Genomic DNA, 13,710 nt, shown 5'->3' with positions numbered 1-13,710 from the left:
CTAAGGTGTAACTGTAAAAATTTGTTTGTAGCCCTGCATGAACTTGGAATATTGTAACTGCCTTCCAAAGTGGTAACAAAGATCTTCCTTAATCAGTTTCATCACCGTGACTGAAACCCCACAAAATCTCAACCTGTGCTTGAAATAGAATACTGTACTAGGGGACAAAGAATGTTTTGGTAATTAATCAGGTAGTTATAATTGTGACCTTGACCAGAGTAAAAAAGGCACATTTTTCCTGAGAAAAATCAGTAAATTTTTCATTCTGCAGAAGGGTTAAAATGTTGAAATAATGGCTTTAGAACGTGTATGAAATAATACTGAATATGGAATAATTTGCCATTAAGCTAGAAAATGCAAACAAATTAGTATTTTGACTTACATACAAAATAATAAATCACCATAACTGTACTAATTGCTAAAACACAAAAGAAGCGAAAGATGTCTCAGCTATATGGCCAATTAGTAACTTTTTGGCACCAAAAATGAAAATGATAGCATTTAAGATAAGTTGAATGAAACTGCTGAATAAAAATAATGGGCATCATAAACAATACAAATCTTCCTCCAACCTGAGATTACAATACATGTAGACCTAAGAACGCTTGTGAAATATAATAAAGAGACTTCAAACTAAATATCCTCTTTTACCTAGTTAATACTTCAATTTTCAGTACATGTACTTTAGGAATTATAAAGGAACTATTTCCTGCATTCTATGAGCTAGAATATTTACTGACATTCATTTCATCAGCAGACATTTACAAGTATAACAAAGTGCAGTTATTTTACATTTTGTTTTATTATACTTTTTAAAAGCATGAACATTGCATAATTTTTTTCTACAAAATCATGATAAAATATATCTATAACAACACAGGTATATCACATTATATACTAGTATATGATTTCATGATCAATCGTAATTAAAGTGATCTGCATTGTCCGGGAATCAAACCTGAATCGCACAATTTACAGTCCAGTGCTCTACCAATTGAGCCAACTGGACAAGTGGTTTCCCAGGCTCTATACTGTTGGCAGCTCAATTTTTGTATTTTGTCTAGCATTATATGGACTGTTCCAAATTGATATACATGTATTGAAATTCTTGCAACGTTTCTAAAGACAAAATGGAACATAATTTTTGTTTGTTTGATTTTACATCGCACATGGTCAATATTCCAACTGTACTGTACTGTTGGAGAAAGACTTCAGGTGCCCCTCCGTGCATTATTTCAGTCACAAAAGGGCACCTGACTACAACCACCGACATTCTGTAAGCTAACTGGACTGCTTCCTCACATGAAAGAATCAAAAGTCCCTGTTGGGATTCTAACCCACAGCACAGAGAGGCATGACTTTAAGTGCTTGGAAGTCAGTGGATGAAAGATAAATAAAACAAGTTACAAGTTAATGATACAACTTCTCACTGCTTATAAAATCTAAATACAAAACAATAGAAAAATAATGTAAAAAATAAACAAATGCAATGTACATCTAATGTATATTGTTAACAGGCTGAAAATAAAGGAATTTGCATAAAGTTCATGAAAGAAATGGTGGTTTTATGCCCCCACATATACATTTTCCCTCGTCTGTTTGCCCTGTTCTGCTGTACATCCATGAAGAAAAAGGTGGAATGTGCGAGCATCAGTGTCCTATGAACACATTTTTCAGCTGTTTTTGTCAAAAAAAATATATTCGGATATCTTCACCACATTCCCCCATGTTTGAATTGTTGACTTTTCACATATAACAGAGACCTATATCACATCATATAACAGAGGCCTATCAACTTCCTTTTCCAATAAAAGTTTTTTACAATAATTCAAACTAAAACCAGCTTTTTTACTTCCAAAATCAGCAATTTTAGCGATAATTCTTCCAAAAATCAAGAGGCTAAGGCCTATTCCCAATGATATAGTATATACATTTTTCTTCATCATACTAAATGTTGTTTTTTTTTAAAATTATTTTCAAATGTTAAATTCTTAATCATTTACACATATGTGTTATCTGATCATGATCTATACCACATCCCAATTACCGGTAAGTCAATACTGTTACATATTTTTAAATTTTTCCCAAAAATGATAAATGGTTTAGTCCTGATTGAAAGATGGACAAAGTTCATTTAAGATATTTAGGGTGGAAATGGTTTGTCAACAACATTAAATTAAAATGAAATATAAGAACAACAACATAACACATATTAGAACATTGCAATAATTGCATAAAGTTCACATTTATCATAATTAACAAATAACAATTATCTATTTAAAAAAGTTCACTACAATTTTCATATAGACATAAAAGCAGAACGAAAACTGTTGCAGAGATTTTATTTAAACTTTGCTTGATCATCATCTAAGAGTATAAAAACAAAATCATTTAAGCCAACAAAAGATGTCGGTTGACACTCTCTTATAAGTTATCTGCTCTTGAATTTGCAAAAAAAAAAAATTAAAGGCAGATAACACTCACAAAAAAATATTTTTCCCCCTTAGAGTGTCTCTTTTATTAAATTTCAAAATCCTTTGTGGTTCAAATAAATTCTATGAAACAATTTTCATTCTGCTAGAAATTTCATCAGATGTCCTCACAAAAATTTTTTTAATGACAAAATTTCAATCTACACTTTGTCACCATCTTTTTTCTTTACTTTAGATGATAATATTTTCCTTAATTTTAAACCTCCTCTTTTACGATGCCACTTATATTTTTTGCCTTTCATAAGCTGAATGTTTGTAGCACTATTATACGTTAAAAATACAGGGCAATGTAGTAATAAAGACACATTCTTCTCTGAAAAGTAAAAGAAAAAATCGTGAAAATTAATTTTATATAACATTTAAAGCAACATGCCTCCAGATTCATCCTAATTTTCATGAACATTTTGAAAAAGGTATTAAAAAGTAAAATATTGTGATGTGAACAAAGAAACTGATTTACACACTGCAAACGCAACTTACAATCCATGCAAACTACAAAAAAAGGGAAAAATATGCAAAAATAGTGCATAGAAATTTGGTAAAACATACTACAAAATCAGTCATCAATCACTTGTAAATTATTAATTTAACTTTGACTTTTTTATTATTCTAAAAATCTTAGTACATTTTTCTCAAGTTTGATTTTCTTGAATTATGAGGCTCATAAATTCTACACAAAATGTATTATTTTTTTGGCAGATTGGTCATTGCTTAACGTTCACCTGCTTCCCAAATCACCCCCTCTCTGACACCACACTATGCTATTGCTGTGGGTTTTAATATCCCAACAAATACACTATTTCTCAAAGGAAGAGCTTTCAAGCTAACATAAGGTTGTTACATTTACATTGGACTGTTGCATTGGACTTATATTGGATATGTATTCAATAAACATGAACCCTGAGTGGCTTTTGCATTGAAATATTTACCATCTAACTGTTGTGACAACTCTGTCCACATCTGTAGAAACTTTATTCTCTCTTCTCTTGTTATACCATATGGATTCAGACCCCTCTTCAAACATGACTGAAAAATGTAATATAAAATGTGAACTACAAGAAATTATACTGCAATACAGCCTGGTCAAACAGCTAACAGCATATTATAGCTTATAGTGTCACCTTGTTGCAATAACAGGTTAACTTGTGATATAATTTCATAAGAGTTAACCTGTTACTGCACTTAGGTGAGGATTTTCAAACAACTTTGCATATTCATTGTGCAATTAAATATTTGCATGGTCATAAAACCAGGTTTTTTAGGGTAATGATAATTGAATCTCAAAACCCTGAAAAATATCTTATATACGAGGGGTTATCCAAAAATTTGTGGACTTTTTAAATATCTTTTGAACGTCAACGTGTATTGTAATGAAATTTTATCAGCATACATTGTAGAATATTATCAACAGGTTTTGAAACGAACAGTTAACTGGGCCAATAAGTAATGATTTTATATTGCTTTTAAATAAGCACATACCCGGCATCCGGCGTATCATATTTGTATCGTATATTTTTTGCTAAAAAACTACTAATTAACATAGAAAACCCGCTAAACATTGCAAAATTTTTCTATGATGTCATTTAAGTAATTATGGATGTCATTTCCGTTATTTTTTGTTGAAATCGCCAAAAACGCCAGACCAATATATTGTTTACAACAGGAAAATGATGGACACGCATAAATTAGAAATAGTGTGATCATAAAATTTTGTTGTAATTAGGGAATGACACTAACAAAAACATTTAAAAAAAAAACAGCAGGCGAACAGAGAAAATAAAATTTTACTATAATTAGTGTTTAAGTGGCATAAAAAATTTAGTGATGGACATAACTTTGTGAAGCAGTTATGGTTATTGACTGCGTAACATTGAAGCATAAGTTGTACGTTAAATGTTGTGACGTTGACATCAATAACTTTTTGGAGTGTGCCGCTGTCGCCGACATGTGTTTATGTAAAATTAAATATTGCTGTAATATAAGAAGCTACAAATATAAATTTTTCTGTGTTTAAATGTTATTTATTCTTCTAAGCAGTGTTAGAATTTCAAATCAATATCTCAAATATATTTTACGCAACAAAGAAAGTCCACAAACTTTTGGATAACCCCTCGTACATGTACCAGCTGATTTACAATTCAAAGCAGGATAAATCCATTACACAAATTTCATGCTCCCCACCAATTTATAAACACCCCTAAAATTTTTTTCTGAAATTCTTCCAATAGGCACCAGTAAAAATCAATCCGTATCCAAGTTTTCAATATTTTTATAATGAATGTTAAACAGGTACTGACAATATTCAGACTTAACTTGTTTTTGCAAATTGCACAATCTCCATGGAAGTACAGTGCAACCTCTACCAAGCAACATCCCTTGAGACATAAAGATTTTGGTTGTTGAGGAGAGGTTTTGTTCTCGAGAGGTTTTAAATCTATTGTGAAGTCTTACTTTGCGACCAACTGTTACTGTTGTTGTAAAGAGGGAACCTCTGCTGCAGAACAACACCCTTTTGGGACATGATGATTTTGGTTGTTGATGAAAGGTATTGCCTTAGAGAGGTTTTAAATCTATTGTGAAGTCTTACTTTGTGACCAACTGCTATGGCTGTTATAAAGAGGTTATTGCTCCACAGAGGGTTGCTTTGTTGAGGTTTTACTGTACACCATAAAGGTAAGTAAGTAGCGTATTTTCATACCTTACACATTTCATACTCAGTCAAATTCTCTATACCCTCTCTCATCATTGCACGATCTATATGTAACAATATTAAGCCGTCTTGTTTTAGCTGTGCACGCCTTTTTGAAAAATTACAGACCAATGCTAAATGTCTCTGAAATAAAAACAAAATTGATTAATACAAACATTATAAAAAGTTATAAAAACTTTATGTATACATTTGTAAGTTTGATGCTTCCAGCATAAAAGTGACAAATAATTCAGTGCTGACCAATGTGCATGAAAATTTGGATATGTTTGTTTACAAGCTGGCTGATCGACTGTTATATAAAGTTATATTTAGATATGTTTTGTACTTTCTGAACGATGAAAATAATTCAAAGTCTGATTTTAATTATGCAACTTGAACAGGGAGCAGAAATCAGATGTGCAAAATCATTATCATTAGTGGGACACTTATTCTCATTGTTTTCGTGGATAGGTCAATCCACAAATATTTATATACGCTTTTTTTATCACAATATTAGAATTTCAATCACGGCTTCCGTTAATGGAAGTTTGGGAGTCATTTACTCCCCGATTTGGACTTGTAAATTCCAAAATGTAATGGTTTTCCTACTTTACCTAAATACATGTAATGTGACTTCCAATGTCAATTTTTTGCAAATACAGACAGTCCATGAATCTTAGGACCCACAATAACGTGCTAAATTTTCAAAATTCCCTATTTGTTAACCATACTAAATTTTCCCTATTTACCAGACATCCGTTGTTGCAAAACAAGGCATAAATAAATCACTTACAAAATAAACTGTTGGTACATCATCTACACTAAAGGGGAACGACTCAAATTGTGTTTTCACTTGAAGAAGTTCGTCTACAGTAGGATGGCTAGAACATGCAATCTGAAATCATTTATCAATGAATATCTGATATTCAATTATTAAAACATTAGTGGCAACATTCAAAGGGTATAAAACTTACAATGAAATATTCTTATAAAATAAATGAACAGTAAAATAATAATGTTTTTATAATCCTATAGTCAATTCTCAAAAGAGAATGATGTAACACAGCAGAATATACCTAACTCTTTCCCTTATGTTCAGTTTGACCAAGCCCTATAATGCTAATAGCTTATTTCTTGTTTTGACATTGAAATCCCTTAACATTGAAATGGACTATTTCAAATTCAAAGCTGGGCAAATCCATTACACAAATTCAGAAGATTCAGGGTTAAGATCTTAACAAACTGTAGAGATTTAGGAAAAAACATTTATACATAAGTTCTTATTTACCTCATCTAGTATAATTCTTAACTGTTCTTGTGTCTGTCCATCTGTATGTCTCTCTACTTGCTTATCAAAATGTTCCAGTAAATTATGATAGTGGGATAGTTTGTGTTTGTGAAAATACTGCCCAAATTCTACCTTTTGTTCCTCATTCCATAGATGATGTGTGAAGAACAGTCGTGGATACATATACCTAGAAATCAATTATGAATCAATTCATTTAAAGGACCTTAAAGTGATCTTCAGCTTTTATTTTTTTTTGGAAAAAAACAATTCTGTGCTGTTTCAAACTAAGTATTTCAGCAATATTACCTAGAAAAGTACATCATATCTTTGTTAAGCCTTATTCAAAACAGGGCCCCTAAAGCTATTTATAGCACACAGTGGCATTCATTTCTAAAAATAGAAGATAAGGAAATGAATTGTCGTACATATAAAGAGTGCACTGGTAAATTAGAATAGAGGTATCGAGGGGTTTACTTATTGTTTATGTATTTCAGCTACAAATGATTTCATTTTACACCATAATTTTTTTATTTGACAATTATATTTGTATATGAAACGATTTATCTAAAAACAACATATTTAACCTTCAGAAAAGCTGAATGCCGCTTTAAAGGAATTGTCATATCATATAATGGTAGATCTTTATTCTTTATCAATTACATGTACTTACATCTGCTTCTGAACTGTATCACATGACAGTCCAATATAATTATTTCCTGTATTGGACACTGTGATATCCAATATACCATATATTTAGACAGATGACCCTTACTATGTAATGTCAAGCATAAAATCTCTTCATGAATGAAACTTCTGAAGAGCATTGAAAGTTTCCAGCCAAAATGGAATTGACCCATCTTTCTTATCAAATTATATAATCTAGTCATAGTTTGTGTTTACCTTAAAATCTGCTATCCAAATACATGTATATAACTGTATCGCATCACACTGTTTTTGTGTATTATACTAACATAAATTTGATAAACAGCAAATAAACTTACCCAATAACTATGAAACCATTGCCAATAAATGGAATAGCAGCCAGGAAAAGCAATGTCACAATCTTTGTAATGTCCTTAGGAAACTGAAAAAATGAAGTGCACATAACATTGTTAAATTGTATGTCTGGATTTTGAACTATCTAGGTAGAGGTTCATTCAAAAATGTTTGGTGCCAAATATCTAAGCTCTAGTCCTTGTGGTTAGTGAGGAGGAGATTTTTGAAGCATTTTCTTTCGGTTACCATGGCAACCAGAATTCGTTGACCAACTTTGAAAGAGTTGCTACATGCTTGGAACTTTTCAGCCAAGTTTCAGCATGATTTATAACACTTTTGTATATGACAACAAGGTATTAAATGATACATGTAGCATATCCATATTAAAGTACTTTTTGTGATCTTAGTGGGGTGGAAAACCAATATTAAAGACCAGTTCAGGAGGCATTTTCTTCATTCTTTCATTACTTTTTTTAATACTGTATCATTTTTTATGGGATAAACAAGTGAGTTACACATACTGACATACATACATGGTTTCTTGGGGAAAAATAAAAAAAAAATTCATAAAAAAAACTTTTTTTGTTGCTGTGTGAAACTGTGTTAGAATTTCTGACATTAAACAAGCAGCAAGCCTACATGTAGTTTAATAAATAATTAAAATGAATCAATTTTTTACATTGATCAAATGCACCTTGGCCTCAAGATAAAACTTTTTTTCTGAGTTCTGTTTTGAATTTTAAGATTTTCATTGGACAATATTTATTCTGTGCTGGTTTCTGGCCAATCAAATACATGTAAACACTTAAGACCTGAGTTTTGAGCCCAGAAAAATTCTTTATTACCTTGGGCCTAGAATACTAAAAATATGCGCAAACCTCTTGGTATATTTCAAGTTCTCTTCTTGAGAATGTATGAAGTTCTCTCCCAGACCACATATCTTTAGAAACTGACACATAGTCTTTCATATCTGAAGTAACGTATCTCACACCTAGACAATAAAAGACAGATTATTCAATTTTTTATCTATTTTCCTATCCATTACTAATGATATATGTACCTCAAAATGTTACAAAAGAGTATAAAACTTTATGTTTAACATTCCATTAATTATAACTGTAGATGTAAACTTTGAACTGACTACTGAAGTTAAAGTATGACCAAACAAAACCCCAAACTTGAAAGTTATTTGCTTACAACAAGAGCCACCTCTTAGCTAGGGCAAAGCTCAAGTTTTTCTTATTTCTAACATCATACACATTAGAGAAAGAATATCATAGTAAGAATGCTCCTAAAAAACATCTATTTCTTGTACAAATAAAGAAATGTAACCAAAAAAAAGACAAATGTTTAAGTTTTATGGGCTGCAATTGGAACAGACAACATGACTGTAGCAATAGCTCAAAGTTTGAAAAAATGAAACAAAATTATGCCAATTACATTTTCATATCATGATGTGCAGCAGAAAAGTATCTCAAAAACTCATCCATAGTGTTCTTACTTTTCATGGTCTTGTAAACTTTGAAAGCCTTCGGGGATTTATTTTCTAATTTATTTTCATATTTGGTCACAAAATTGGTGAATTTGTTGAGAACATATCGCCATGCTTTGGTTGGAGGGCCAACTGTGTCCTGTGGGTCTGTTGAATATAAACACCTGAAATGATACAAGTTATCTCCCTTTATTTATACTGATAGACTAATGATACTGGTTATAATATAATTGTTATTCAGGCCTATTTAGGTTCATATAAAGCATGTTGTTGTTTTTTTGGAAAAAAAAATATCAAAAAAATCTGGAAAGAAAAATGAATTGCCAATTTTAAAGAAGTTAAAATTAGGCAATATTTGAAGGATTTTCATGTCTGAAAGTTTGTTGTTAACCACTTTTTTTTACATAAGTTTACATAACTTATCATACTTTCACTTTTTATTTAAAAAGTTTGAGAAACTTTAATAAGAAGAATGAGGAAAGTAGCCCTAACACAAAACGCAACATGTATGGTTTTTTTAGGATAAGCTCGTGTCCCTTGTTCCACTTTTTCCAGCAAAATTAAAGAAAATGTTCATGTTAACATTATCAATTTCATGAATAATTTAAAATGGTTGAAATTTTCATTTCTATAACCTTAAGATGCCAAGTTCTATTTTACAAGTCTTTTCATATCGTACGGATATAGTTTTAAAAAATGTCCTATAGATGTCTTTTTTTAAAATCCTGAAAAAAAAAAGAACATTTTAAGGAGTTGTCATTACAGCAATTTAAATATTTATTTTTTATGATCTTCAACAAATCACTCTTGAGGCGTGCACGTTGTGGAAAAGGCACACAGCAGGTTAAAGTCAAGTCATCTCAAGTACTAATGGGTGGCGCTAACAATAGTCATTTTTATTTGCCTTGGATAGTAATTAGTATTGTCAACTTCTTTCTCCAATGATTGAATGGAATTACAGTCAACCCGGCCCCAAGTCAACCCGGCCTCAAAATTGGTCAACACTGCCCAAAAATTGGTCAATCCTGCCCCACAGTGTTTTTATTTGGTCAATGCGGCCCCAAAATTGGTCAGTGCAGCCCCAAAATTGGTCATTCCGGCCCCAAAATATATATTTTCAAAGAAAACTATTCAGGTCATTTTGTTGTACTGCAGTATGATGGAATAAAAATGGTTTATTATTAATTGAATATTATTAACTAAAGAACAATAGTAAAAAAACAACATGAACTGGCATAAAAATGTCAGTAAATTTAATTGTGCCGATTAAGACTTTTACAGTTTAATAGGCAATAGTGATAATGAATAATTATACAACATCAACATTATTTCAGATGTGATAATCAAACAGTTTAAAAATGTATAAATAAGTTAGTAGTATCTTTCATGTCTTTATTCGATGTAAATTAAAGATAGTTTCGTGAGTGTTAATTAATTAGGAAGAAATGCATTGAATTTCGAGTTAAAAGGTTTGTATAAATTAAGTTTCCAACAATCTTTTTTTCAGTTCATTTGAATGTTCTATTGAATATGTTCATCAGTATAATTAATATTTGTTTCGTTTTTTATTAAATTATTTTCAAAGAATGTTTACTGTGTAAAAAATTATTGGAATATTACTAAGTGTTTGAAAAATTAATAGTGTTTTGTGTTAACCCATTATTTCATATACACGCCTTTTAACGCCTTTTTCACCCCCCCCCTTTTTTTGTTGTCTCAAATGATGAAAAATGCCTTATTTAGGCCCCCAACACTTGTTTTTGTTTGAGAAATGTTGTTAAAAAAAGTGACCTCTTTTTCGGCGCGGCCCCCAACCAAAAGATACATCAGGGGGTTGCCAGAAGGGGGATGTGCCCCCTTCTGTTTGGGGGGGGTTTGAAGGGGGGCGGAGTCCCCCTCATCGCCAAGAAAATTTTGGACTTGTGAGAGGCTGTAAATGACCCCAGATTGATCATAAGGTAACATGTAACCAACGTTGAAAAGCATTTGACTCTATCTCAATCCATTGAGAAGTTGCAGCACTTTGAAATCAATTTTGATGGAAAAAATCAACGCAAAATAGTGATTTTTGGCAATTTTGAGATGTCCCCTCGTTGCCATGGTAACAGAAAATTTAAGCCTGATCATGTTGTTGCAAGGGCAATGGTCCAGTCAACATTTGTGCCAAGTTTGATTAGTGTTGAAGCAGTTTTTATAGTATTATAGCAATTTGAACTTGTAACGGGAGACTTTTCAATGAAAACAGCCATTTTTCACAAAATGCTCATGAAGTAATGGGTTAATGAAAAAAAATAAAAAAATCTACAAAACAACAATTTTTCTTCAAATTTATATGACAGGCCATGTTTAAACATGAAAAAACGCGATATAGGGTAATTTCAAGTATTATCATCATTTTCTGTTAAATCACTTTATGTCATCATGACTGATAACTGTATTGATTGTTGATATATTGTGCGTGACAGACATGAGGCAGTGACCTGCGATAGATGGCAGCATCTCTATAATTAATCTTACTTAAAAACTGTTCATGGAAACACTTTAGTGTGCTTTTGGTCATTTCTTTTTTTTTTTACATACAATAACATAATAATGCTTGAACACATTTAAGTTTCTTTTCCATGAAATGTCAATAACAATGTTTAATTTTTTCTAAATACTTCTAGCGTATTTCTATCATTTCTTGATAAGTGTATTCTATCATTTCTTGATAAGTGTTTACATTCTAAAGCAAAATAAATAATAAAAAAATGGGGCCGGGTTGACCAGAAATAACATTGGTTTGGGGCCGGGTTGACCAATTTGGGGCCGGGCTGACTTGGGGCCGGGTTGACTTGTACCTATTGAATGAATAGGCTACAAAAAGATGTGACAGGCACCACACTGATAAATCTTAGGACAGATGTTCAGTCAAGTCACCAATCATTTACTGCTACTTGTTTTTAATATTGTGCAATCAATGAGAAAGAATATGTTTCAAGTCGGTAAAACTCGCGAGTGTTAGCATCGGCGGCACGAAATACCCAAATACACCCAAATATACCCAAATAAAGCAAAATTTATTTTTGTTTGTATAAAATATAGATTATAATGAGAAATAAATAAATATTTATAAAATGACATGACTAAGCCTGCTATAACTTTCATTCATTCCGTTGAAATGGGCAGTTAAGATGTTGTAAGAAAATAAAGTTGTGACATTTGCTTATCTACAATATCGCTTCTTTATGAATGCAATTTTAATTCAAGATATGATATTTGTTGTCTACACTTACATTTTTAAGGAGTAATTTTGTTGAAATTTCATATCATAATAGAGGAAGAAGTCCATGTTATTAAAAAAGCTTTAATGGAGTACATATACTGTATCTTGGTTCAAAACACAATGATAGGAAAATGTATATTTGGGTATGTTTGATTATATCTTAGTGAAAGTTTATATTGTATTCATGATTAAAACAGCACTTTTTTAGTATAAAACATTTATTTTTAGTATAATTGGACAATATTTGGGTATATTTAGACAATATTTGGGTATATTTGGGCAATATTTGGGTATATTTGGGTGTATTTGGGTATTTCGTGCTGCCCTGTTAGCATAATAGCGCAGAGATATACCGCGAAAACATATGACAATATGTTTTTGTGCAATTATTTTGCTTCCTTTTTTATTTAAATGTACCACATATCAAAATAAATAACAAATCACAACCTTAGGCAATGCCGGTGTTTTACAATCACCCTTGAGCACAAGGCAGACGTCATATTTAAGCTTCACTTTTGTATTTTGTCATCAAATCAGTCAAATGTTTTGACAGACGCTTGCGGGTAATTGGTTGACCACCACTATATATTTTCTTTCCTCTATGTAAAAAAAATGATGTCACCGCTGTTATTTCATGTCCATGACTTTATGTTGATTTTATCTGAGATACACGTATGTCATATTAATATTTGCATAACGTCTAGAACCAGTAAATAATCTCACATCCCGCTTAATCTAAAACCGTTCATTCATGAGAGTTTTAAGTTCCTAATTAGTTCAGATAAAAGCAGTCCATAGAAACAGATATTTTCCTACTTTGTGTAATTTGATACCTGCTATAAAAATACCATTTACATATATGAAAATGAACGTTTATAAATAACAATAAAAAAGCAATAAAAATCACTCAAGGCACTTTGTTTCAAGAGGCCATGACAGTTTCACAATAGAGGGTCGTGTTTTTTCCAATCCAATCAAATCAAATCAAATTTGATTTTATAGGAAAAGCACGACCCTCTTTCCCAATATGGAAATGAAGCTTTTTAAATTGATTAAGTGCAGCCAACAAAATGCAGTTTATGAAAAAAATGCTTTTATTTGTAAAGAAGTACATATATTATTGTAAAATGAATTATAAATAACCGTCTTTAGAGGTTGGTAAGCATTATATTAAGAACCAATACCAAATTAATAGAGAAACACAAAAATAATTAACAACGTAAATATTTTTGACAAACATTGGAAAAGTCTGAAATCTATTTTCAATTCTTCATTTCATAATTAGTTTGCGAGTGTTGACATTGTGTTATTGATTATGTATTAATTATTTTTAAATAAAATATGACTAGAATCAGTTTTCATTTATTAGACTACATGCTACAAAACTATTTAAAGAAAAGTTAAGGGAGATTTAACATTAAGAAAAGACCTCTTTTATTTATTTATTTATTTATTATTCATTTATCTATTTATTTATTTATTTATCTA

General features: G+C 31.1%; 1 protein-coding gene across 2 annotated transcripts; it reads right to left on the bottom strand.

The window, feature by feature from the left end:
* Positions 1–2,597: 2,597 nt before the first annotated feature.
* Positions 2,598–12,786, bottom strand: LOC132755175 (LETM1 domain-containing protein 1-like). Of its 2 annotated transcripts, XM_060745980.1 has the most exons (9): positions 12,670–12,786; positions 8,967–9,121; positions 8,344–8,456; positions 7,471–7,553; positions 6,470–6,656; positions 5,975–6,076; positions 5,191–5,325; positions 3,422–3,518; positions 2,599–2,805 (listed from the first exon to the last, which is right to left on the bottom strand). In XM_060745980.1, exons 1-9 carry the CDS (start codon positions 12,720–12,722, stop codon positions 2,633–2,635), a joined length of 1,098 nt encoding a protein of 365 aa, XP_060601963.1. In that variant the 5' UTR covers positions 12,723–12,786; the 3' UTR covers positions 2,599–2,632. The 2 variants fall into 2 exon arrangements, with proteins under 2 accessions (XP_060601964.1, XP_060601963.1); XM_060745981.1 differs by lacking the exon at positions 8,967–9,121 and having other exon boundaries at positions 2,598–2,805; positions 12,670–12,782.
* Between the last annotated feature and the right edge of the window lie 924 nt (positions 12,787–13,710).

This window comes from Ruditapes philippinarum, unplaced genomic scaffold (assembly GCF_026571515.1).
Source record: "Ruditapes philippinarum isolate M1 unplaced genomic scaffold, ASM2657151v2 ctg1698_1_1_1_1, whole genome shotgun sequence".
Taxonomy (NCBI): Eukaryota; Metazoa; Mollusca; class Bivalvia; order Venerida; family Veneridae; genus Ruditapes; species Ruditapes philippinarum.
Note: the sequence above shows the minus strand (reverse complement) of the source record. Positions and strands in the feature narration are given on the sequence as shown.